The 27,482-nt window shown below is 43.2% G+C and overlaps 1 protein-coding gene across 2 annotated transcripts in view; it reads left to right on the top strand.

Moving 5' to 3' along the window:
• Window positions 1–27,482, top strand: part of DNAI3 (dynein axonemal intermediate chain 3) — a 56,689-nt gene that overhangs the window by 14,883 nt on the left and 14,324 nt on the right. The window contains exons 2-15 of one of the 2 annotated variants that reach the window (XM_069981540.1): window positions 133–261; window positions 1,569–1,685; window positions 3,269–3,307; window positions 8,506–8,690; window positions 8,773–8,877; window positions 9,874–10,017; window positions 11,316–11,515; window positions 14,143–14,259; window positions 14,851–15,041; window positions 15,963–16,087; window positions 16,196–16,285; window positions 17,625–17,702; window positions 19,260–19,382; window positions 20,091–20,164. In XM_069981540.1, the coding sequence (XP_069837641.1) occupies window positions 1,571–1,685; window positions 3,269–3,307; window positions 8,506–8,690; window positions 8,773–8,877; window positions 9,874–10,017; window positions 11,316–11,515; window positions 14,143–14,259; window positions 14,851–15,041; window positions 15,963–16,087; window positions 16,196–16,285; window positions 17,625–17,702; window positions 19,260–19,382; window positions 20,091–20,164 (1,586 nt within the window). In that variant the 5' untranslated portion in view covers window positions 133–261; window positions 1,569–1,570. The remainder of the gene's footprint in view (window positions 1–132; window positions 262–1,568; window positions 1,686–3,268; window positions 3,308–8,505; window positions 8,691–8,772; window positions 8,878–9,873; window positions 10,018–11,315; window positions 11,516–14,142; window positions 14,260–14,850; window positions 15,042–15,962; window positions 16,088–16,195; window positions 16,286–17,624; window positions 17,703–19,259; window positions 19,383–20,090; window positions 20,165–27,482) is intronic. The other variant, XM_069981541.1, reaches the window with a different exon arrangement.

Here is a 27,482-nt window from a genome sequence, read left to right on the forward strand (position 1 = left end):
TAACATGGTGCCATAATCACAGTATATAGCAGCACCTGGAATGGCAGTATATACTCTGGAGCTGCATTGGCTTTGTGAGCCGCCATGCTAACTCCACCCTGACGATAATAACAGAGGTAATCTTATCTGCAGGTAACCGTTACTTATGAGCCAATGAAGCAGAAACCTGCGTGACTCAGTGATCACAGGGACGGCCTGATTACTGGGTGATCTGTGTGTACCAGGAAGATACAAGAGATCTGCCCTTACACTATATAAGAGGTTAGCCAGCATTTTTTTGTTTGTTTTTAAAGAGCCAGGCAGGATGGAGGGTATTCACCAGCTTGATACTATCCCCCAAGGTAAATCTGATAATCCCTCTACAAAGGCTGCCCAGGCCTGATGGGAGTTGTAGTTTTGTAACAGCTGGAGGGCCAAAGGTTCCCCATTCCTGCTTTAAAGGAGTAGTTTAGCAAAAAATCCCTTCAAGTCAACTGGTTCCAGAGATTTGTAATTTACTTCTATTAAAAAATCTACAGACTTCCAGTACTTATCAGCTGCTGCATGTCCTGCAGGAAGTGGTGTACTCTTTCCAGCCTGACACAGTGCTCTCTGCTGCCACCTCTGTCCATGTCAGGAACTGTATAGAGCAGCAGCAAATCCCCATAGAAAACTTCTGCTCTCCAGACTGGAGAGAATACACCACTTCCTGCAGGACATACAACAACTGATAAGTACAAGAAGACTGGAGATTTTTTAATAGAAGTAAATTACAAATCTCTTGACGCTTTCTGGCACCAGTTGATTTTTTTTGCTGAACTATCCCTTTAAGGCTACATACAGTTTTTAGCAAGCACTCATTCAGCTGACAGTTCCCCCCCCCCCATGCACATGCATGCTTGGTCCAGCTGAGCATGCATGTGTTATAGGGAGAGCGGTGTGATCTGCTGCCAGACACTTCTAGTTTATCTTCAAGGAGAAGATTTTATCATGATCCCCCCCCCCCCCATCCAATAAGTGATGACTACACGCATGGTGGGATCCGAAGAGACAGCAGTCGGTAAAGCCATTTGGCTGACAGCTATCTAACAGGTCTGACTGCTATCTAACATGTATGGCAGCTATCTAAAATGTATGGCAGCTATCTAACATGGATGTCAGCTATCTAACATTCATGACAGCTATCTAACATTCATGACAGCTATCTAACATTCATGGCAGCTATCTAACATTCATGGCAGCTATCTAACATGTATGGCAAAAAAAACACAAGAAAAAATGCAGCACTCATAGAAAAAATACCTTGTAGATGCCAGCGAAAAGCACTCATGTGACCAATAGTGCTCCAACGTATATACACCAGATAATCGCAGCACTCCAATATTTACTCAAAAAAAACGCACATGTAACATGGATGGCAGCTATCTAACATGTAGGACTTCTATATAACATGTATGACTGCTATCTAACATGTATGGCAGCTATCTAGCAGCTTGAGTATGTAGATCTCATTTGGGAATCGCCCTCCATTTCTATACCCCGCTGTGGTGTCTGGTAACAGATGAATAATGGTTTCTGGTGTTTTACAGACATGTCCACTAGAGATTCATCCAGGTCTCCATCTCGGGGCTCCAGGGGATCATCTCGAGCATCAAAGAACAAAGACAAGAAGACGGGGAGCGCAAAGCGGAAAACGAAACCCGCAGGTGATTCTTCTTACAGGATAATGGGGCTCATTCATCAGAGTGTGGGGTTTTTATGCAGTGCCAATTTTAAAGGAGAACTCAGGGCTGGGGTGATTTTTGGCAGAGTGCCTGGGACGGGGAGGATGAAAGAAGTAACATGCTCTCACCTCCCCCGCTCCAGCGCTGGTATCTGCAGCTTCGGTCCCCCGCTCCTGGGCACTTCTGGGTCTGAGTGGGGTCCTGGGACGTGACTTTTGAGGCCCGCTCAGCCAGTCAGTGGCCGTAGTGGGCTTACAGGTCCCCACTCAGACCCAGAAGTCTCTGGGATAGGGGGACTAGAGCTGTGGGATACTGGTACTGGTGCTGGAGTGGGGGAGGTAAGAGCATGCTTCTTCTTTCATCCTCCCCAGCACAATGCCAAAAATCATGCTTCTTGAGTGTAGCGGAGGCTGCTGCGCAACAGGCTTAAAGAGGATGTACCATCAGGTACATCCTCTTTAATCTGACCCAGAGATAGAACGGCGACGTCACAGACAAGCCGGTGCCGCGGTCCGTTTTTTGAACCGCGGCCCGGTTCCCTTGTACAGCACCATTCTATCCACAGGTACCGGGCTGGGGGTGGTACATCCTCTTTAAAATTGAAGGCCAACTGGGAGCTTGCATAATTTTTACCCTGTCTTTTGGCTAATTTTGGCACAAAATTTGATACAAAATTTGGGCACAGGAAGCACACGCCTCTCTGCACACAATGCCGTGCCCCCTCTCTGCTCATATGACGCCCTTTACACGAACAGAAAGCATAGTTTTTGTGCACAAGGAGTCTTTGCACAAAAGTTTGCACTTTTTGTTTAAAGTTTATACTACATGCAGCCTTTACTGAATGTGCCCATATGTCTTTAGAACTGAGCGAACTTCAAGCATGCTCCAGTTTGTCTGAGCCCGAGTGTGCGGCATTTGATTAGCGGTGACTGCTGAAGTTGGATTAAACCCTAAGGCTACCTGGAAAACATGGATATGGCCTATGGCTGCATCCATGTTTTTCAGGCAGCCTTAGGGCTTTATCCAACTTTAGCAGCCACCGCTAATCAAATGCTGCCCGCTTGGGCTCGGAAGAACTGGAGCATGCTTGAAGTTCGCTCAGCTCAACTCAAATATCTAAAAAAAAAATCCCACCTGAAAGCACCTTTAGTATTAAATAACAAATGTAACAAAAGTCTCTACATGCAGTATATCATTTGATCACATGGTGGCGATATAGAACATAGAAAAAAAGCCTTTACCAGGTTTTCTGTTTCAACCTGTGGCTCATCATCTGCTGCAAAACTACAGATCCCAGCATGCCCTGAGCTACAGGCACTATAGTTACATCGGCCATGTTGTTGAGCTTTTCCACAGTTTGTATCATAATTATTATGGTTCTAGCCGTTACATTATCAGGTTTATAAGCATTATAACATTATGACAGAACAGTCCAGCTCCATGATGATTATTACTAATAACACAATGTACTTATTATCATGAATCTGTTGCTTTCCTCTTTGATCTGATATAGACTAGCCGCACTAGCGACTTGACTGATCCTTTCTTTTTGTTTTTACCTGTAGTTAAAAAGCATGAAGATTCGGCTGCGTCCACCAGCTCAGGTAAGTCACCTTTAATGGTTGGGATCATATCCTGAGGCTGAAAGGAGTTCAATAAAGTCAGCCATTCCTCTGTTAGGGTGGTTTCACACTAAGGAATTCTCGCGGATAAACTCCGGAATTCCGTCGGCTGTCCGCGTGCACGGCCGCGCGCCTTTCCGCCGGCTCCATAGATACCATTCTATGGGCCGGCGTATTCAGTGGCATGTCAGTTCTTTCGGCGGACAGCGAAATACGCCGGCCCATAGAATGGTGTCTATGGAGCCGGCGGAGAGGGGCAAGAGTTTATCTGTGAGAATTCCTCCATCATACTGAATACAATACAAGATGTTGGGAAACTGGAGTTTCTGTATTTTCATCATCATTTTTAGAATAATCCCCCTCATGTGGGCACCCTCCCCCATTAGTAAAAACTATTTAAGAAAAAAAAAGAAATAGACACTCATACTTACCTGGCCCCCTGCAGTTCACCACCATCTTCTCTTTCTTTGTCTCCATCTTCTTTTTCTTCTCTTTTCCACTATCTTCTCTTTCTTCAGGCTCTGCGAGCCACATGAGTGTCGTCCCTGCTAGGCTCTGGAGCTGGGAGGAGAGAGCGGCCTCTAGTGGTTGGAGGCAGAATACAGCCTACAACCAAAAGCAGTTTGCTTTTTACTACAAGCCTTTTAAGGAGTGCTTATAGATAAAAGCATAGGGGTCTGCACAAGGGGTAGGGTTTGACATCTGGGGGGCGGTACATACTCGGGACATTAATTTGACAGGACTTTCAGTTCGAAACCAGGAAAGTCCCGGCAAATCCGGGACTGTAGTCAACTATGGTATTATAACATGTATCATAAATTCTATTGTACCTTTATTATCAGGTACTAAGGCATACCCTAGCAGATGAGTAGAGACAAAGTGCTCAGCCATCGCCTTATTTCCTGTTTATGGGACTTCTAGACCTAGCGAGGTGATGACACATTCCCACTTCTACTCTATTCAAGACAATACACCTGCGCACACCTGATGAAGAGCACCTTCCGGATTCAAAACGCGTTGTTCGTCGCCCGTACTTACTATAATAAAGAGAGGAACTAATACAGAGCTTCACATTAATCCTTGGGAGCTGCGTCGCCATCCATGTTTTTCCCCTCTTCCAAAACATCTAACTAATTTAGTGGTAGCTTCTGCCTTATGCACATCATAGAGGTGGGGTCCTAATATTAGTGAAGAAGAGCTATATATATATATATATATATATATATATATATATATATATATATATATATATATAATATATATATATTTCAGATTGGCTGTAATCTGAAAATGACATGGTTATCCTAACTAAAAATCTTTCTTACATATACGGAATCCCTATGAGATGTATGGAGCAGTCAGGATAAGCATGACAGTAGCCCCCGGTCTGTACCCCATGTCCTAGGCTATAGCCCCTATGGCCAATGTGCCAGTGTATGTACATTCAGATCTTCTTTCCTGGGAGTCATTCTCAGGTTATCCTCCCACATCAGACAGAATCCCCGTATAGAAAACAATAGAGATTTGTACGGTGCATAGAAGCTGGCAGCCAGAGGAGCCTTCTCATTACTCGACATGGCCCTGAGCCGGCGGGATCAAACAAGATGCCATCATAACACATATCATGTGCCGGGGCCAGAGGGAAAAGGGGGGGGGGGGGGCGCAAAAATGACTTTATTCATCCATGACCTGACACAGACGGCGGCCTACACATTGCAGATGAGCCGTCTGCTCTTCTCTATAGTGTAAGGTCGGATACAAGGGGGCCATGTATCACCTTTCAGCCTTGCCTCCAGCCATTGCCTCAGGTAAGAGGATTTCATTCAGGGACTCGGTTTCATGGCGTGAGTGTACGCTGCGGGTAATGCGACCCGAGGATCATACCTGCACATCTCTGGGGTATGACTATCAAAGAGAAAAGCAGAATTGTTCAAGCAATCTATATTTGTACACCCAACGGAGTGAGTTCTGGGAGTGCAGGGTCCCCGGGGGCCCGTAGCGGGAAGTGGCAGATCACAGTGATGCAGCATATATAGGCAGTATATCTCTTCTATACTAATATATACTTTGTTTTTAAAGAGATTATCCCAAGATGAATGTGCGGTACTGGGCCAGTAGTTGAGATAGGGGGTGACGCCAATTCTACGGTGTACGGCTATTGATGTTAGTTGTTGTGACTCCAGTGCTAGTCTAGCACACAGGTATGATGTTGGTACCTGCTTTGTATATGGCTGGTAGTGTCCCTAAAAGGGTCGGTAACCTTCTGGGTTGTTGTGGGCCCCTTGGGCTCTTGTCACGGCAACCTCGAGTGGCAGCTGACCCACCCGGACTGTCGGTACCGCCACCCACAGAAGGGGGAAAAATAACCCAAGGTGTGCGAAGGTGTGTGTGTGTATAGGTGCAGGTGCGAACAGAGATGAGCAGAGTCCTGTGCGTCAGTATAAAAATATAACAACTTTACTGTAAAGTTTTGCAGTTTCACAGACAGTAGAAATCTTGACAAAGACTTTAGTGCTTGAGGAAGGTGCTAGCAGTGCTTGTTAAGAAGTAGAGAGTAGGGGAGTTTGCCAGAGGGGCCCCAACCCAGTGTAGCCTTGTACTCTGCTGGAACCTTGGTAGATATCTTTTGTGAGGTGATACTCTTACTCATGTTTAGACACTGTCTGACTGCCTTCTGCCCTCTGTTAGGTAGTACGAGCTCCAGACGTGGTTATCTGGGTGTAGCTAGGTGTCCGAGTCTTCCCAGTTACCTGCACTGCGCAGTATAATACATTCACCTTTGTATACTGGTTGCTTTGTCCTACTGAGGTCAGTTCCTATTTCTTCAGGATACTGCCCTACACATTTTATACGTGTTTCTGGTGTGGGCTAGGGTGTTCCTTGGAGACTAGTACCCGTTGGTAGTGCTTAGCATTGCATAGTGAATGTAGTAGTTGTTTCAGAAGGGAACGTTGACTTAAGCTGCAGGTGCTCATGTTGGTGGCTAGACTCAACTAACTGTATCATCTCTGACAAGGGTCCTGGCATAAGCCAGGCCCTGGCTTAGCTTCTGCAGGAACGGCTTCCTTTGTGTCCTCCCTCACTGAGAATCTAGGTAGAACTAACTGCACTTCTTCCACCAGTGAAACATCTCCTGCAGGGGCCTTTGTGTGCCTGCCTGAGAGTGGTGGGGATGAGTGTGTACAGAAGAAAGGAGAAAGAGGATAGGTAGAGAAGTAAGGAGCACCTCCTAGTGGTCAGCATAGAACACATGGTATACATAAACATTAACCCATTACATCCTTTAGCTGTGCATAGAAATAAGTATATAATCATATAAAAATACTGTTAACCTGAGAGAAAAGCTTTTTGACAGGTGCAAAGAACACTAGAAGTGGGACACCACAAATGCTTATTACTTCACCAAAGGGGGTTGGATCACTGGGACCCCCACTAGTCATGTCCATCGAGTGAATGGAGTCTCCTCATGTGTGAATGGAGAGGTTACGGAGTACATGTGCTGCTGATCCATTTTCTTCTGGTTGTAGTTACAATGATCATACCCCTCCGATCAGACGGTTATCACCTGCCGATAGGTAATATGTGTTATTCTTTAGGTATCCTCCCTAAGATGGGAGATTCAGGTATACTCACCTCTCCCACTTACCACACTTCTCGTCAACCCTGGCCTTTTAGACAAAGCTTTTTCATGCCAGCAATAAAATGGGGTCTGTTCTGTCTATGGTATAGTTTAGCTTAGATTTTTGATTGGAAATGCAGGTCCATCTTAACAGCATTATGGGCCCCTGGGCAGAGCTGTAAACTGGGCCCCCCCCTAGTTGATCAAACCACCCCAACCTTGCAACCCACTGTCCAGTAGAGGAAAGGTTTTCTATGGGGATTTGCACTGTGGTAGATTGGATAGAAAGAAAAAAAAAAAAACACTTCCTGCAGGACATACAGCAGCTGATAAGTACTGGAAGACTGGAGATTTTTAAATAGAAGTAAATTACAAATCTATATAACTTACTGACACCGGTGGATCTAAAAGAAAAACAATTTTGCCGGAGTACCCCTTTAATGGAGCCGGATACAGAGGCAGACGGGATTGCACAGATGCACACTTCTCCCGGCTATATCTAGAGGTCGGTGGTGGTCTCAGCAGTGAGAGACCACTAATTAAAACTTTTGATGTGTCTTTCCTTGGTGACGCCCTCAGCTACACCTCGCCTCTGTTCTTTCTTCCCTCAGTAGCTGTCCCCGAGCCCTTGGTCCGTTATTTTAAGCCTTTCCTTTTTCACTGTGTCCTATATATACTCGTGACATCCGTGCTCCGGAGCTGGCGCTCGCTTCATACAGTCTATAATCACAGCGCTCAGTCTATTTCCGATACTTTTTATTTCCTTTTTTCACCCTAAAATAGAACAACAATAAAATAAAGCGCTCGGTGACATTATGTAGTCCCATCTAATTGTCACGGCCACAAAACGTCCTTTCATCTTTTTATGTGTTATTTTAACCCTCCTTGTCCCAGGCTGCTGCTGCCCGGGAGTTATCGCCATCCTGTTACATTATCCTTATTGAAGGGGTTATCCTGAAGTTTCACGTTAGGGCAGGGATGGGGAACCTTTGGCATTCTAGCTGTTGCAAAACTACAATTCCCATCATGCCTGGACAGCCGAAGCTTTGCATGATGGGAATTGTACTTTTACAATTACCACTGAGACTTCCTGTTGTGACTGTGGTGATAAGAGGAGGCTGCTGTAAAGTGATCTGTACAGTATGGCAGCGTCATTTGACACCAGTAAATAGAGGAGACAATAGCAGCTCCCTGTGGAATGACCTCTTCACAGGTCACAGAGTGCTCAGTAATGTTTCACCTTCATCTCAAGGGGACAGAGTCTGTCTATTGTTGTCTATATCCATGAGTCTTGCTGTAAAGCATGTGAATAAATGCTGTTAAGAACAGCCCAGGCAAGATGGCCGCCACCATAATAACGTACAAAAAGTGAAATAAAAAAATGAAAACAGATTAGAATAAAAGTTTTAGTATCCGACTCTAATCAGTAAAACAAATTTAGGTGACACATTACACAACTTTACATTTTTGGATAATTTAGGAAAATTTGGGACCTTCTTGTGTTTTTTTTGCCCTTCATGTTTTTGAGTTGCACCTGATGGAATCACCTTCCTCTGCGCAGGTCACCCTGAATATGTTGTTCCTCTGGTCCTAACCTCCAAGACTCAGGAGATCTTCAGCTGTCGGGTCGATGAGGATGTCACCCAGGAAAACCCATTCAAGCTGATAAAGAAAGAAGAAATCCTCAGCGATCTGAAGAACAGAGCCGCAGTTTCCGATTTCAGCCCCTTTAAATCTATTGTTACGGTACTATAGACGATCACTGACACCTTTTACATCTTCACGGTGAAAGGTTTATGTTTTAACCCTTTTCTCTCTTCATATAAAGGAGTATCCCGGAGAAGAACTGCTGCTGGTTTTTGATAGAGATTTCACCTACGGTCAGAACTTTTATCTTGTGGTCACGGAAGAAGCTAAAGAGTCAATTCTGCAGGTAGGAAGATCAGAGTATAATTTAATATCTAGTAGATGCTCAGTGTCTCCCGGGGACTCACCGGTGACTTTTTGTGCTTAATGGCTGACAGGGCATCTTCCTAAAGAGCAGATAGATGATAGGGCACAATACTATCCTGATCGATTCACCAGATGCCAAAAAGTTATACGGATTACTAAATTACTTCTGTTTAAAAATCTCAAGTCTTCCAGTACTTATCAGCTGATGTATGAGCTGCTGGAAATGATGTATTCTGGTGCACTCCCGTTTGACGATGAATCTGGCTTATAACAGGTGACAGGCTACATTAAAGGGGTACTCCATTGATTTTTTTTTTTCTTTCAGATCCACTGGTGTCAGAAAGTTATACAGATTTGTAAATTACTTCTGTTTAAAAATCTCTTGTCAGCTGCTGTATGTCCTGCAGGAAGTGGTGTATACTTTCCTCTCTGCTGCCACCTCTCTTCATGTCAGGAACTGTACAGAGCAGCAGCAAATCCCCATAGAAAACCTCTCCTGCTCTGGACAGTTCCTGAAATGGACAGAGGTGGCAGCAGAGAGCACTGTGTCAGACTGGAGAGAATACACAACTGTCTGCAGGACATACAGCAGCTGAGAAGTCCTGGAAGACTTGAGATTTTTAAATAGAAGTTGTTTACAAATCTATATACCTTTCTGGGATTAGTTGATTAAAAAAAAATTTGCCAGAGTACCCCCCTTTAAATGTGGGAAGAAATAGTAAATTATAGTGATATGGCGTCACCACCAAGTCCTTTTCTATACTAAAGTCCTGAAGAGACATGAGTGATCGGTTCCTAGTCCAGCTTCAGCTGTCAGTGATGCAAATTTTCGATAATGCCCTTAGATCCCTGGTGTCACAGAATCACTGTAGTGTCCTTAGATGCCAGTGGCATTGGATCTACATGCAGCAGATGACCCCATAGCCACAGGTTAGAGAACTCTGACGTATCATGTGTATTGTTGCTTGATCTGTAGCCACCAGAACCTGTAACTGATGAAGAAGAAAAAGACGATGATTCTGAAGACTTCACATACGTTCCTCCGGTACCCAGGCCGTGGATCTCCTTGGGCAGCGAGCTGGAGGTGGAGGAGGAAATGGTGAAGGAATCCCAGACTAAGGTTAGAGGATTTATAGGAAATGGTTCGTGGAGCCATTAGTTTATTTCAGTGTTAGTCTATAGAGACAAGCATGACCTGAGTATGCTTGAGCCTGATTGTTCAGCATTTGGCCATAGGCTGTATCCATGTTTTCCAGGACTCCCTAAGGCTGCATTCAACTTCTCCAGCCAACGGCAATGAAATGAGCATGCTGGAGTTGTGCTCATCTCTACTAGTCTAAGGGTACTATTACACGGAACGATAATCGGCCGAATCGGCCCTTTCCAGTCGATTATCGTCCGTGTAATAAACACAACGATCAGCTGATGACAACGATCATTGGCTGATCGTTGTTATAGGTTTGGACCTATAACTGTTGGGCACTGGCCGTGCATCGCTGCATGTAATAGCGGTGTGTGGCCAGTGGCTGACGATTTGCAAAGTTCATACATTACCTATCCATGCTGCAGGGCTCCTCCTGCGCTCTGCTTCTCCCCGGGTCCCGTGGGCTGCAGCTTCAGAGAGGCCTGTCCTAGCTGACAGCCCGCTCAGCCAATCACGGTCTGGGACCGCCGCAGCCAGTGATTGGCTGAGCGGTCTGTCAGCTGAGACAGGCCGCTCTGAAACTGCAGTGCACAGAACCCTGGGAGAAGTGGACTGCAAGAGGAGCCCTGGACCATTGATAGGCAATGTATGCCGTTTAAAGCAAGGGCTGCAAGGACATCAGTAACCTTGTTAAACAATTATCGGGCCCAGTAAACGAGCACCAATCAAGCAGATCGACGCTCGTTTACTGTTAATATCGGGCCATGTAATAGGACCCTAACAGTCATTACAGGAATCTGTACCACTGTTATCTGGAGCCAAGGTCATACATATTATAGAGAAAGTAGTCACGGTGGGCACAGCTCGGTTTAGACCTTTATAACATCCCTTCAAACCACAAAACGTCCATAAAGTCTCTGTCCTGTATCAACAAAAAGCATTTGGGGGTTTTCTGTCGGAACCTTGCTTGGTGGACCTTGATGGACAGCCCACTCAGCCAGTCAGTGACTGGGTCAGGACGCCACTCCAGTCATTGATTGGCTGAGCTGGCTGTCTATTAGCCGGGTCGGGCATTTCCCCCTGAGTCGTGACGTCATCATGGCTTCTGGCAGGGGTCTTGGACCTTCTGGCTCAGCGATTTGTGGGCACAGGGAGAGGTAAGTACGTATTCCCTAACATTTCCCCCCCCCCCCCCCCCCCCTGCCCTTGCCGGATTAAAAAAAAAAAATCTCTGGACTTCCACTTTAAAATCCTACTTATTTAATGTTTTACAGATTAAATTCATGGTTTCCCGCATACACAGGGAGTTTGGCGCCCGCGTGACTTTCAGTGATTACAATGCATCAGATGTGAAGGACGGCTACATGGAATGTGCTTCTTACCAGGACAAACGGTTCAACGTTAAACCTAAAGAGCGAGACACTGGGATACAAGTGGTGCCGTTACTACAAGAGCAGAGCACCCAGACCAAGTGGTAAGTGGACATACAGTGGTGCCTTGGATTATGAACATAATTAGTTTCGGGACCCTGCTTGTAATCCAAATCCACTCTTAAACCAAAGCAAATTTTCCTGTAAGAAATTATTGAAATGTAGACAATTGGTTCCACACCCCAAAAATAATATTTTTTATTCTGAATAACATGTAAAACAAATAAAACAAACAGGGGCTGAATATCTGATTCTATAAGTTACTGTACAGTATAGCAGCTTGTGGTGTATAATGTATAGTAACTGTATAACCCTGATAACACAGCAGCTGGATATGTGATATATAAGTTACTGTACAGTATAGCAGCATGTGGTATATAATGTATAGTAACTGTATAACCCTGATAACACTGCAGCTGGATATGTGATATATAAGTTACTGTACAGTATAGCAATCAGCATGTGGTGTATAATGTATAGTAACTGTATAACCCTGATAACACAGCAGCTGGATATGTGATATATAAGTTACTGTACAGTATAGCAGCATGTGGTATATAATGTATAGTAACTGTATAACCCTGATAACACTGCAGCTGGATATGTGATATATAAGTTACTGTACAGTATAGCAATCAGCATGTGGTGTATAATGTATAGTAACTGTATAACCCTGATAACACAGCAGCTGGATATGTGATATGTAAGTTACTGTACAGTATAGCAGCATGTGGTGTATAATGTATAGTAACTGTATAACCCTGATAACACAGCAGCTGGATATGTGATATATAAGTTACTGTACAGTATAGCAGCATGTGGTGTATAATGTATAGTAACTGTATAACCCTGATAACACAGCAGCTGGATATGTGATATATAAGTTACTGTACAGTATAGCAGCATGTGGTGTATAATGTATAGTAACCGTATAACCCTGATAACACAGCAGCAGCTGGATATGTGATATATAAGTTACTGTACAGTATAGCAGCATGTGGTATATAATGTATAGTAACTGTATAACCCTGATAACACAGCAGCTGGATATGTGATATATAAGTTACTGTACAGTATAGCAGCATGTGGTGTATAATGTATAGTAACTGTATAACCCTGATAACACAGCAGCTGGATATGTGATATATAAGTTACTGTACAGTATAGCAGCATGTGGTATATAATGTATAGTAACTGTATAACCCTGATAACACTGCAGCTGGATATGTGATATATAAGTTACTGTACAGTATAGCAGCATGTGGTGTATAATGTATAGTAACTGCATAACCCTGATAACACAGCAGCTGGATATGTGATATATAAGTTACTGTACAGTATAGCAATCAGCATGTGGAGTATAATGTATAGTAACTGCATAACCCTAATAACACAGCAGCTGGATATGTGATATATAAGTTAATGTACAGTATAGCAATCAGCATGTGGAGTATAATGTATAGTAACTGCATAACCCTGATAACACAGCAGCTGGATATGTGATATATAAGTTACTGTACAGTATAGCAATCAGCATGTGGAGTATAATGTATAGTAACTGCATAACCCTGATAACACAGCAGCAGTTTGTAGATACAGGATGGTACTTCAGATCCCCATAATGCAGTAGCTTAGTACAACAGGCTAGAATAGAGAAGCAGGTCTGTGTGGTCACATGACTGCAGTGGGGAAGGGGAGGGTGCTCAGCCTGGACCAATCAGAAAGTGTGAATCAGAGCTGTGCAGGAGGACAATGACAGAAAATATACTATACAGCAGTGTGAATGGCTGAGTGTGAGTGCAGGCACATTATAGCAGCAGTGTGTATAGCTGAGTGTGAGTGCAGGCAGATAATAGGAGGAATGGAGAGGATGGGAAACACAGGGGCTGACAGAGACTGCAGGGAGCATGAAGGAATGAGCAGGGCAGATGTGGGCACATACATGCAGCACTTTCTGTCCAAGGAGAGAGAGGTTACAGCTATGAAGAGATTACCTCCACAGTCCTGTCCCCTGATGTAAGCCCCAGCCTGAAGTGGATCTGCTATGATTTGGAAGGTGAGGGAGAGTTCCTGGGTCGGACTACTGTGCTGTAGACCCCACTATGCAGACCATGCTTCTTCCCCACTTCCCCTCCCACCCAGTACAGGGAGCTCCTAAACCAAAGCGATGCTCTTAAACCAAGTCACAATTCTGAAAAACTGTGAGCTCTTCTTGCAAAACGCTCTTAATCCAAGTTGCTCTGAAACCAAGGTACCACTTTACACCCAAATCATAAGATTATGTAAAAATAGACAACTAGACTGTAATACAGAATCTAGCATTATAAAATGTCCAGAGACATAGTGCAAAAGTCACATTACAAGCATGGAGCAGTTCTTCACTCCGTGTTAACCCCTTGGTGACCCATGACCCCTTTAAAGGATTTGCACCATGATATTATGGTGATGTGATTGTGTGTCCATGAGCAGGACCTTAGCTGTGATCGACAACCATGGTCCCACTCTAATGACAGGATACCTCTGATCTTTGTCAACTACCTCTTTAATGTAGATCCATTGAATGAACTTAGGGCCTTCCCTTCAGGATCCCTGTTGTTACAGCCTGTTTGCTTCATACTGTGTGTCTATATGTAAGTACATTATGTAAAATTCCCATCTATTGTTCATGTAGGACTTACCCTCGAAATGCCTGCACTCAGTATACACCAAGGGAGTTTACTGAAGAGCAGAAACAGGAATATCTGTCATCTAAGAGTCTGAAGGAATTTATCAACTCTGTGTCTTTAAGGTAAAATTACAAGATGGAGTCTCTCTGCATGTTTCTTCTTTATTCTTTATGGCTTTGCTTAGTTGTATTGAGTCCTGGATGCACTAGTATTGTACATTATGTTTGCACTGCTATATACTAGTAGGCTGCTACCTGTGGTGCGTCTGTTACTATGAAACTACAACTCCCAGCATGCCGAAGAGTCTTACAACATGCTGGAAGTTGTAGTTTCACAACACGGGTTGCAGAGTGTGGGACAAAGCCTGTTCTTCTATGGAATCCCTGCCAGAGCGTATGCACATAGTATACGCTCCGGCCGGGATCCCATGCGGCGCTACAAAGAACTGACATGTCAGTTTTCTGCGGCCGCAATTCAGTGAATTGCGGCCATAGAAACCCATGTCAGTTTGCACAACGAAACTGCGTCGGGAAAGATCATCCGGCTGGAATGATCTTTGCATCCGGCCGGAATGATCTTACGCAGTGTGCACATAGCCTTATGCTGTAGACATATGGATATAACATGTGGATATATATATGGATACTGAATATAAGATAGTAGGGTAAATCTGTTGTGATTCCTTATGGCGTCCTTCTGTTTCTTTTCATCAGACTGGAAATGGCTCTGCAGCAAAATGAAATCCTGAACGCCTTTGTGGATGACTGGAAAGCGCTGTGTGAACAGGAGAGCACTTTTGGCGGCAAATCTGACTCCCACCTTAAAGAGTATCAGTCTTTTACTGATCACCAGTTTGGCAAAGAGAAAACCATCAGTTGCATTAGCTGGCACCCAACGCTTCATGGTAATTGCTGAAATCTTCTGTCTTTTCTGATGGTTAACCATGAATAACTTAAAGTGAATCTGTCACTAGGTTTATTCCGCCTAAATGAGGGCGGCATAAACTAGTGACAGAAATGCTGAACAGATCGGTATATTACTTTATATCCTTCTGTTCAGCCGTTCTCCTAATATGCAGGAGAATATGTGTCTTGCCACACCCCTCCCCCGCCCTCCAGCTGCTGATTGACAGTTGACTGCCTATACACAACATGGTTAGATAACTGCCAATCAGCAGCTGGTGGGCAGAGTTTTCTGCTTCTCATGAATATCCAGGACTACTGGGTTCATGCACATAATGGAGATGACTACTTATTGTCCATGTTAGTCAGGAGGAGATCCCTGGATCAGCTGCACAGAACAATATAAGTGATACATCATTCTGTTCAGTTTCTCTGTCACTAGTTTATACCACCCTGAGATAGGACACCATAAACCTACTGACATTGTCTCTTTAATGTTGTGTTTAGTCCATTTAAAGGTGAGAGTTTTTTCTTTCAAATCAACTGGTTTCAAATAGTTATATAGATTTGCGACTTACCTCTTTAAAAATCTCCAGTCTTCCATTACTTATCAGCTACTGTATGTCCTGCATGAATGGGTGTATTCTTCCCAGTCTGACACAGTGCTCTCTGCTGCCACCGCAGTCCATGTCAGGAACTGTCCAGAGCCGTAGCAAATCCCCATAGAACTGTGTCAGACTGTAAAGAATACACCACTTCCTGCAGGGCATACAGCAGCTGATAAGTACTGGAAGACATTTTTAGATATTTTTTAACAGAAGTAAATTACAAATCTCTGGCACTTTTTAGCACCAGTTGATTTGAAAGAAAAAAAAATGGTGAACAACCCCTTTAATATTATTACCTCATATCCTTTTTACCAGGTTTGGTTGCAGTTTCGCTCACAGAACGACTGTCCCTGGAAGATCGAGTGAACACTTCTTCTAAACTCATCTTGAATCCATCGCTGATTCTCATTTGGAGCCTCAGTGACCCCATCCGTCCGCAGGTCAGGTATCATTTCACTTACACAACTCTTAGGTCTGCCGTGCTCTGATCTCTCGTGTGATCTGATCCCTTCTACCCTTGAGGTGACTTTTTATATTTTTTTCTCTAGCTAATGCTTGAATGCCCAGATGACATGTATTGCTTCCAGTTTTGCCCCAGTGACCCCAATATCATCGCTGGAGGATGCATTAATGGTCAGGTACTGTGAACGCTATGACAGGAACAGCATTAAAGGGAAAGTTCACCTCTATGTGAGATAGGACCAGACAAAGAAGGGGGGGGGTATGGCTCTTACCTTCCTCCTCGTTGCTGGTCCGGTGCAGTTAGTAGATGACTAAACAGTATTTTATTCCTCATCCGGTAAGACTGTAAGGAGCACTGCCCGCCCACATAGTGCCGATCCGCCCCCGGCCGGCTCACTCCATTGATTATAATTAGAGAGGAGTTGGACAGCTGGGGGTAGATTGCCGCTATGGGGGCAGGCAGTGCTCCTTACGGTCTTACCGGATGAGGAGTAAAAGATCAACTGCACCAAAACGGCGCAGAGGAGGAAGGTAACAGACTTAGCATCATCCTCAGCGTCTCCTGTACAATACGGGGCTATCATCAGGTTCAATTCAGCTAAACTGCTGATAGTATCCGCTTTAATGGAGTTGTCTGGTGAGCAGAAGATGGTTAAAGCCTTCTGCTCGCCAAAGTTTGGAAATCGTCAGCCGCGGCCTCACACCACTATTACACGTAGCAATGCGCGGTCGGCGCCCGACAATTATAGGTCCAAACCTATATCAACGATCAGCCGATGATCGGCCGGATAGGATTGATTCCCCCGATTATCGTTCCGTGTAATAGGGCCCTTACACTGCAAGCTGTTACATTCTGACAGCCGGCCCCCATCAGCTCCGTGTTGGTGTCGCTTTTTATGCGTAGTTAGAAGAGTTAACAGGTGGCTGGCTTACGGTATTGCTACTTTCTTTCAGAGACAGCACCGCTTTTGTCTCCAGTTCAGGTGCGGTTTCCAATCCTCCACACCACAGACCCTGTCATCTTAATTAATGATCAATCACTGTGGTGGCTGTTTCTAGCTTTTAATATTTCATACCACGGCCCTTAGGTATCTTGGTAGTCTGCAGCTATCCTAGGTGCATATACAGCCATCAATAATTTGTCCCACCAGCTGGTGGACTATGCATATCATATATATATGTATATATTCCAGATCACAAACAGTCTATACTTACCATCCGCGCTGCTTGTGATCCGGCATCCAGATCTCCACTCTTCCCGCTCCTGGCTGTATCTTTAGGCCCCAGCTCCCCTTACTGTCACTCATTCTAGTGGAGGCGGGGCCTGAGGATACAGCAGTGGTCGGAGGAATGGAGACTTGGATGCCGAATAGCAAGCAGCTCGATGGTAAGTATACACTGCTTGTGATGTGGAAAATATATACATATCCCAGACCCCAATATATACATATTTGTGCAATTTACACTATATATCACAGCTCCATCTTGACTTGTTAACTATATCTTCCCTCTAAGGTTGTGTTGTGGGATATCTCTGCTTACTATGAGCTGCTTACAGCAAAAACTGGAGTGATCAAGAACACCATCTCTAAGGTGAGTCAGGCCCCTAATGTACAGGAGATATTGGACTCCTCATCATCCAGCAGATTGAGCCCGGTAATAGCCAGTGCTCTCATGTTATATGATGGAGGATATTGTGCAGCTGGGGATGCACAGTAATATGTAATTCATACTGAGGCTATGTTCACACTACGTATATTTCAGTCAGTATTGTGGTCCTCATATTGCAACCAAAACCAGGAGTGGATTAAAAACACAGAAAGGATCTGTTCACACAATGGTGAAATTGAGTGGATGGCCGCCATATAACAGTAAATAACGGCCATTATTTCAATACAACAGCCGTTGTTTTAAAATAACAGCAAATATTTGCCATTAAATGGCGGCCATCCACTTAATTTCAACATTGTGTGAACATAGCCTTTCTGTGTTTTTAATCCACCCCTGGTTTTGGTTGCAATATGAGGACCACAATACTGACTGAAATATACGTAGTGTGAACCCAGCCTGTGACAGATTGTACCACCATGGCCCCTATCCAAAGCGTTGCATCATTATAAATGTAGGTGGGTAAGCTGCTGCAGAACGATAGCCACAGGCAGTATAAGCCGAGTTACTGGAAACTGCACCTCGACAAGGAAAAAACCAGGATACTGTGGTTGTCCTGGTTGTTTTTTATATCAACAGTGAAGCCTTTGTTTAGTATGTTGTTCAGTGGCCAGTAGGGGGCAGTGCTTTCATTGGGAAAAGAATTAATTAATTAATTACAGACAGTATCATTTATTGCATTGAAAAGTGGCCAGTATAATCCCTGCAGTACAGAACAGCTCTATATACTGTACAGTACGTTACAGAACAGAACTACACTGTACAGGACATTATATACAAGAAGTATTGAACAAAACCAGAGCCTCTGTAACATATATGAGATGGTGGTACACTGCCTATACTACTACTGTACTGTATATGCACTCCAGCAATCTTATACAGTACTGTACAGGATGGGAGATGGTGGTGCACTGACTGTACTACTACTGTACTGTATATGCACTCCAGCAATCTTATACAGTACAGGATGGGAGATGGTGGTGCACTGACTGTACTACTACTGTACTGTATATGCACTCCAGCAGTCTTATACAGTACAGGATGGGAGATGGTGGTGCACTGACTGTGCTACTACTGTACTGTATATGCACTCCAGCAGTCTTATACTGTACTGTACTGTACTGTATGGGAAGCTTCACCAGTGCTAAACTCATCAAGTACAACCCACCATCCACACTCATAAAAACATTCAGATACCGAGCAAAGTTTGAATTCTGAACGTTACTTCCAGGTAAGTTTTCGTTTAAATTCTGAGGTATTACCGTACTACAAGGCTGGGGGCCCGAAATGTGTTTGAGAACAAAAGCAAACTTTCCTTGAAAATACTGTTTGAGTTGCAAGCAATTTGAGAACTGAGGTACCACTGTATGTATATATATATATATATATAGTGTGTGTATAATATGTATAGATTAATCCGAATGTCCCTCTCGATGCGCATTAGTCTTTGCCCCCCTAATATATTGCTATTTTCTCCTGCAGACAACCCTGGAGCCCAAGCAATCCAATGAGCCGCAGCTAGTGCGATACTGTGCAGTGTCCTCTATAGAACATGGGCACAGGGAGGTGATCACTGACCTACACTGGCTGCCCGACTACTTTGAGGTACTTTGAGTACTAACCACCAACAATGTTACTAGATAGATAGGTAGGTGGGGTGGGGCAGTGACAATGCTGGAGCTGTTCTGGTGCTGTCACCTGTCTCCTGAGCGCTGGGCCATAAAGCTGTAAACTGAGTCCTAAAACCTAAAGCTCCATTCCCCATGTTTCCCCCCTGCGGTGAGCGATCTCCGCTCTGGAACATGGAGAATGATGTCAGCTTTATAAGAGAATTATTCTAATGTATAAAACATAGGAGTTGGATTAGCAGCTGAGTGTCTGGAGTGGTGGGGTGAGCTCAGCCTCAGACACCTCCGTAATAACCTCAGCCGCTCGCCTTCCTGGACATTATATGTTCCACTATTACATTACATTGTTCTCTGCTCCCGGTTCACTTCAGTTCACTGACACTTGTAATATGATTATGCACATGTCTGCTCCTCCTGCGTGCCATACAGAAGTAACAGTGTATATATTATATGTGGAGGAGGGGGAACATTCAGGCATCCAAACCCATGACCAGAACACAGAGACCCCACCAGCAGAATAGTGAGTGCAGCTCTGGAGTATAATACAGGGTGTAACTCAGGATCAGTAATGTAATGTATGTACACAGTGACCCCATCAGCAGAATAGTGAGTGCAGCTCTGAGGATGTAATGCAAAATGTAATGGCCTTTAGTGAAAACATGTTTGTTTAACTTTTACATTTTAGATAACTCGGACTGGATATCCATACGAAAATAAAAGTGGTTATTGCGTCCAGCTTGTCACATGTTCTCCTGACTGGTATGTGGAATATTGATCATTTATATTGAGAATCGGTTATGTTTGCCTGATCCAATCGAGTACAAGAATATCACCCATAAGAAAACCCTTTAATTTTGTGGGTCTCTATTAGAGGGAATGCACTGGATCCTTGAGTTCTCTTCTCACATTGTAAAAATTCTAATAAGCCATTTCTGGAAAATTAGATGGCAGTGTGTATGTATGTATGTGTGTGTGTATATGTGTATATATATATATATATACACATATACACTCACCGGCCACTTTATAAGGTACACCTGTCCAACTGCACGTTACCACTTAATTTCTAATCAGCCAATGGCGGCAACTCAATGCATTTAGGCATGTAGACATGGTCAAGACAATCTCCTGCAGTTCAAACCGAGCATCAGTATGGGGAAGAAAGGTGATTTGAGTGCCTTTGAACGTGGCATGGTTGTTGGTGCCAGAAGGGCTGGTCTGAGTATTTCAGAAACTGCTGATCTACTGGGATTTTCACGCACAACCATCTCTAGGGTTTACAGAGAATGGTCCGAAAAAGAAAAAACATCCAGTGAGCGGCAGTTCTGTGGGCGGAAATGCCTTGTTGATGCCAGAGGTCAGAGGAGAATGGGCAGACTGGTTGGAGCTGATAGAAAGGCAACAGTGACTCAAATAGCCAACCGTTACAACCAAGGTAGGCAGAAGAGCATCTCTGAACGCACAGTACCTCCAACTCTGAGGCAGATGGGCTACAGCAGCAGAAGACCACACCGGGTGCCACTCCGCTCAGCTAAGAACAGGAAACTGAGGCTACAATTTCCACAAGCTCATCGAAATTGGACAGTAGAAGATTGGAAAAACGTTGCCTGGTCTGATGAGTCTCGATTTCTGCTGCGACATTCGGATGGTAGGGTCAGAATTTGGCGTCAACAACATGAAAGCATGGATCCATCCTGCCTTGTATCAACGGTTCAGGCTGGTGGTGGTGGTGTCATGGTGTGGGGAATATTTTCTTGGCACTCTTTGGGCCCCTTGGTACCAATTGAGCATCGTTGCAACGCCACAGCCTACCTGAGTATTGTTGCTGACCATGTCCATCCCTTTATGACCACAATGGACCCAACATCTGATGGCTACTTTCAGCAGGATAATGCGCCATGTCATAAAGCTAGAATCATCTCAGACTGGTTTCTTGAACATGACAATGAGGTCACTGTACTCCAATGGCCTCCACAGTCACCAGATCTCAATCCAATAGAGCATCTTTGGGATGTGGTGGAACGGGAGATTGGCATCATGGATGTGCAGCCGACAAATCTGCGGCAACTGTGTGATGTCATCATGTCACTATGGACCAAAATCTCTGAGGAAGCTTCCAGCACCTTGTTGTATCTATGCCACGAAGAATTGAGGCAGTTCTGAAGGCAAAAGGGGGTCCAACCCGTTACTAGCATGGTGTACCTAATAAAGTGGCCGGTGAGTGTATGTATGTATATATATATATATATATATATATATATATATATATATATATATATATCTGCACAACTAGACAGACTAGCCATAGAGGATTGTGGGAAAACTTAATGACAACTGCCGCTGTGCCAGCCAATCATAATATTGTCATTCAGATAGAACAAATAGTAAACTGTTCAATATAATCAGCAGAGCAGAAATCTGTGACCTTTATATGTTGTTGTCATTTAAAGTGATAATACCTTTTAGGCCATGACACCATGACAAGTTTTGGTTTTGAGAGATCGCAGTTTACACCTAAACTTGCAATATGCCTATGGGAAAAATCTTATGAGACCATATTGGAATTCTAGTCATGATCTCAAGTCATCCACAACCTCTTTCCCATAGGAAAACTTTGAGGTTCCACAATGGGCAACTTTCTTGCAGCCAGACCCCCCATGATGCCCAGCCTTATTCACATAGTCCAATGTCTTACTAAGCACTGACCCTCTGGAATGTGAGAGCAAAGGAGTTGCCTGAAGGGACAAACTAGGTTAAAGAAATACTCCCCAATACCCTACTGCTGCTGTTCTGATGTTGACCTGATCCCTGCTGATCCCAGCTTCCAAGTCCCTATCTGTACAAACAAGAAATCCCTGATCAGCCAATCACAGACTGCTGCAGTGACACGCCTCTGCTACTGATTGGCTGGGCAGGCATTTCAATGTCCTAAAATGGAGACTAGGAAGTGGAAATTAGCAAAGTTCCCAACACTGTCAGAACAGTGGCACAGGGGGATCAGTGAGGTGAGTACTACTTTTTATACCAGTCTGCCCATTTTAATCCCTCCAGACAAATGCTTTAAACATTTGTGAATTTATGTTTCTTCCTATTTACCTGACCCCAGAATGCATATTTTTGGTATTTATACAAATAGCGTGATTGAACCTGCTCTCTGGCACCATGTATATAATTGGAAGATGATATCTTTCTGCTTTGTGTCCTGGAATCGCCTCCTGCAGACTGATTTATGTAGATTCCTAGTAAGTAGTGTAGTCAGACACATAATATAGCTTGCAGCCAGAGATTATTGACAGGACCCGTGAATTCCATGTACGATTGAGCTACTGAAAGCTCAAACTGTGAATTTCATGCAGCTTAAGGTGTAGGTGAACCCAAATGTGAAATCTTTGATGTTACTATATATTAGGGAATGTGTATAGAGGTCCTTAAAGGGGTAGTTCATAAAAAAATTAACTGGTGTCAGAAAATGCCAGGAATTTATAATATACTTCTATTAAAAAATATCAAGTCTTCCAGTACTTATCAGCTGCTATATGCCCTGCAAGAAATTATGTATTCTTTTCTGTCTGATGCAGTGCTCTCTGCTGCCACCTCTGTCAATGTCAGGAACTGTTCAGAGCAGGAGAGGTTTTCTATGGGGATTTGCTACTGTTCTGGACAGTTCCTGATATGGCAGCAGAGAGTCTTGTGTCAGACTGGAAAAAAGGAATATACTACTTCCTACAAGACATACAGCAGCTGATAAGTACTGGAAGACTGAAGATTTTTTTTTTTAATAAAAATAAATCACAAATATCTGACACTTTCTGGTACCAGTTGATTTGAAAGAATTTTTTTTTTTTGGTGAACAACAGCAGGGGAGGCGATACACTTCATCTTTGCAATTTACTTCATTTATTAATTTTTTTTTGCCTTTTTTTCTATACGAAATACAATGCTATACACTCGGCCACTAGGTGTCGTAGTTGAGGCTCCGTCCCTAAGGCCATTTGGTCTTTAGTAACAGCAAAAAAAGCGACCGAATGCAGGAAGTGATGCCAGCTGGCCCAGTGAGCCATAGTATACATGATGCATGGGGTTATCCAGCGAAAAAAAAAAAAATTCTTTCAAAACAACTGGTGTCAGAAAGTTATATAGATTTGTAATTTACTTCTATTTAAAAATCTCACGTCTTCCCATACTTATCAGCTGGCCGAGACAGGAACTGTCCTGAGCAGGAGAGGTTTTCTATGGGGATTTGCTACTGTTCTGGACAGTTACTGTCTCGGCCAGAGATAGCAGAAGGCAACGTGTCTGAATGTAAATAAAGCAACACATCCTGCAGGACACACAGCAGCTGATAAGTATGGGAAGTCTTGAGATTTTTAAATAGAAGTAAATTACAAATCTATACAACTTTTTGACACCAGTTGACCCGGCCGGGGTCTGCGCCGTAATGGCGCTGACCCCTGCTCTGCACTCGAATGCTTTCAGCTGCATAGATCTCAATGAGAGATCAGTGTACTTATAGTAGAAGTCCTCCAGGGGGAATAACCCTAACCCCTCCCCTAATAAAAGTTTGAATCACCCCCCCTTTTCCCATATAAAAATAAATAATTATATAAATAAACATATTTGGTATCGCCGCGTGCGTAATCGCCCAAAATATAAATTTATCACCTTCCTGATCTCGCACGGTAAATGGCGTAAGCGCAAAAAAATCCCAAAGTGCAAAACTGCGCATTTTTGGTCGCATCAAATACAAAAAAATTGTAATAAAAAGTAAATAAAAACTCGCATTTGCGCAATCAAGGTACCAATTAAAAGTAAACATCATGGCGTAAAAAATGACACCTCACACAGCCGCATAGACCAAAGGATAAAAGCCCTATAAGCCTGGGAATGGAGCGATTTTAAGGAACATATTTTTGTTATCAATGGTTTGAATTTTTTAAAAGCCATCAAATAAAAAAATAATAATATTATACATGTTACATATCGTTGTGATCGTAACGACTTGAGGAACATATATAACCAGTCAGTTTTACCCCAGGGTGAACGGTCTAAAAACAAAAACCCTCCAAATAACAAAAAATCTTCTTTTTTTTTTCAATTTCACCACACATTTAATTTTTTCCTGCTTTCGCAGTGTACTTTATAAACAAATTCAGCCTGTCATTGCAAATTACAATTAGTGGGGAAAAAATAAGGGCTCAGGTGGGTTTCTAGGTGAAAAAATGCAAGTTCTATGGCCTTTTAAGCACAAGGAGAAAAAAAACGAAAACGCAAAAATTGAAATTGGCCTGGTCCTCTAAGGGTTAACTATGCATTATGAGCATATTTGTGCTTGACTCCTCTATTACAAAAAGTTGCGTTGTTCTTTCATCATGTGATATTGTCTCCAGCTCCTGTCTCTCCCAAGATAATGCATCATTTTCTTTGGTCTCAGGATATTTCGCCGGAGCTTGTCTGAGCTCTAGTCCCACCCCTCCCAGTGATATCACCATCTCTGACCAACCCCTTTAGTCTACATAACCATCTTCCCTTCCTGATATATATATATATATATATATATATATATATATAATATAAGGAGACTTCCTGGGTCAGAGTACAGTGCTGTATACCCCGCTATATAGACCATGTCCCTCCCCAACTCGCGCTCCCACCTAGTACAGGGAGCTCTTAAACCAAAACAATGCTCTTAAACCAAGTTACTCTTAAACCAAGGTACCACTGTATATATGTGTATATATGTGTATATATATATATATATATATATATATATATATATATATATAGAGAGAGAGAGACACACACACACACACACACGTTTAGGGAATAATGTACTGTGTTTACAGCATGCTGTCTTGTGCTGAACAATGCCACAGGCAAAGAAGCAGGCAGTGAATACAGCAACTTTTTCAAACATTATGTGTGGAGAGATAGTCTGCTGTGTAGAGCAATGTTCTGTATCAGCTCTGGACAGGGAACTAGCAGGTGTTCTCTGAGAGGGGAGAAGGCAGCAAGGGGAGAACCCCACAGTACCCCTTTATACATGACATCTCCTACAGTGCTGATCACAGACATATTAAGAAATCATCATACAATCTGCTATATTTCTTAAAAAGGGGTAAAATTTTTGCAAAATCCAAGAGCAGAGTTTCCAGCTAATTGTTTAATGGTGCATTCACACCTACAGGATCTGCAGCTGATTTTCTGCAGCAGATTTCATTTAAATAACTGAACATAGCATCAAATCCGCTGCAGATCTGCTGCAGATCCTGTAGGTGTGAACGCACCCTAAAGGGGTATTCTCAGCTGCCAAACCTATCCTTCTTCATGCTCCAGGCCTGTTTTCACTTCCTGCTTTGGGTGATGGGCGGGCACCTCCACGGTCATTGGCTGTTCTATCCAGCAGTGCTGTGCTCCCCTGCTCTGCATTCTGCTGTGCTGTGTTGGGCTCTACTATGCCAGGTCCCAACATCTGACAGCTTCACAGGTAATAGAACCAATTTCATAGTCTCTTAACTTTTAATGACATACTGTTTTAGAGATAGTTATTGTAATAAGAATAGCCCTTTAAAGATCAAAAAGCCTGACAGTTCTTTAGATATGATAGTTCTTCCTTTTCGTTTAATATTCATTTCTTTATTTGAACAAACAAGAAAGAGAGAAACAAAAACACATACAATAAAAAAAAGGATTATGAAGGGTTCTTAAGACATGTCAGTTGCAAACATAATCCTGCACAAGAGCATCAACGCCGATAATACTTTCCCTTTCAAGAACGTCTTTTATTTTATGTCTCATGAACAGATGGCCCTGAAGGCTAAAGTGATGTAAAGAGAGAGAGAGGATGGTGATCCCAGAGCCATTTAGTATGGGAAGACAAACATATCTGATAGATAGTAGATAGATAGATACGAGATAGAGAGATAGATAGGAGATAGATAGATAGATAGATAGATAGATAGGAGATAGATAGTAGATAGATAGTAGATAGATAGATACGAGATAGAGAGATAGATAGGAGATAGATAGATACGAGATTCAGAATGAATGCAGCACTCGTGTAATGATAGATGTGGTGCCAGGCGGTATATACCAGCGACCACCCGGTATAGGTAATATAAATCAGAAGAATATCGCAGCACTCATGGGATAGAATTCAACACAACGTGTTTATTTCCCCAAACCGCGACGTTTCGCTCTCCACACAGAGCTTTTTCACCACTGCTTGAAAAAGCTCTCAGTGTGGAGAGCGTAACGTCGCGGTTTGGGGAAATAAACACGTTGTGTTGAATTCTATCCCATGAGTGCTGCGGTATTCTTCTGATTTAGATAGATAGATAGATACGAGACAGATAGATAGATAGATAGATAGATAGATAGATAGATAGATAGATAGATACTAGGTAGATAGATACTAGATAGATAGATAGATAGATAGATAGATAGATAGATAGATAGATAGATAGGAGATAGATAGATCGATACGAGACAGATAGATAGATAGATAGATAGATAGATAAATAGATAGATACGATACAGATAGATAGGAGATAAATAGATAGATAGATAGATAGATAGATAGATAATAGATAGATAGGAGATAGATAGATAGATAGATAGATAGGAGATAGATAGATAGATAGATAGATAGATAGATAGATACGAGACAGATAGATAGGAGATAGATAGATAGATAGGGAGATAGATAGATAGATAGATAGATAGATACGAGACAGATAGATGATAGATAGATAGATAGATAGGAGATAGATAGATAGGTACATAGATGGATAGGTGATAGATAGATCAGTCCTCAAGGCCCTATTCCACGGAACGATTTTCAGCTGTATTTGTTACGGCCGATAATTGTCCTGTGGGATAGAAGGCAATGATCAGCCGACATCGTTCATGTCGGCTGATCGTTGCAGTTGTTTGTCTTTCAACCATGTTGAAAAACAAACGACTGTGATAGCAGCAATCTGCAGCCATCGCTCTGTGGAATAGTAGCGGTGGCAGCAGCAGACCGCCACTATCCTCTATGGGCTGCCCGGACGATCTAGCCATCACCCGGGTAGCCTCC

This window comes from Dendropsophus ebraccatus, chromosome 8, assembly GCF_027789765.1.
Source record: "Dendropsophus ebraccatus isolate aDenEbr1 chromosome 8, aDenEbr1.pat, whole genome shotgun sequence".
Lineage (NCBI taxonomy): Eukaryota > Metazoa > Chordata > Amphibia > Anura > Hylidae > Dendropsophus > Dendropsophus ebraccatus.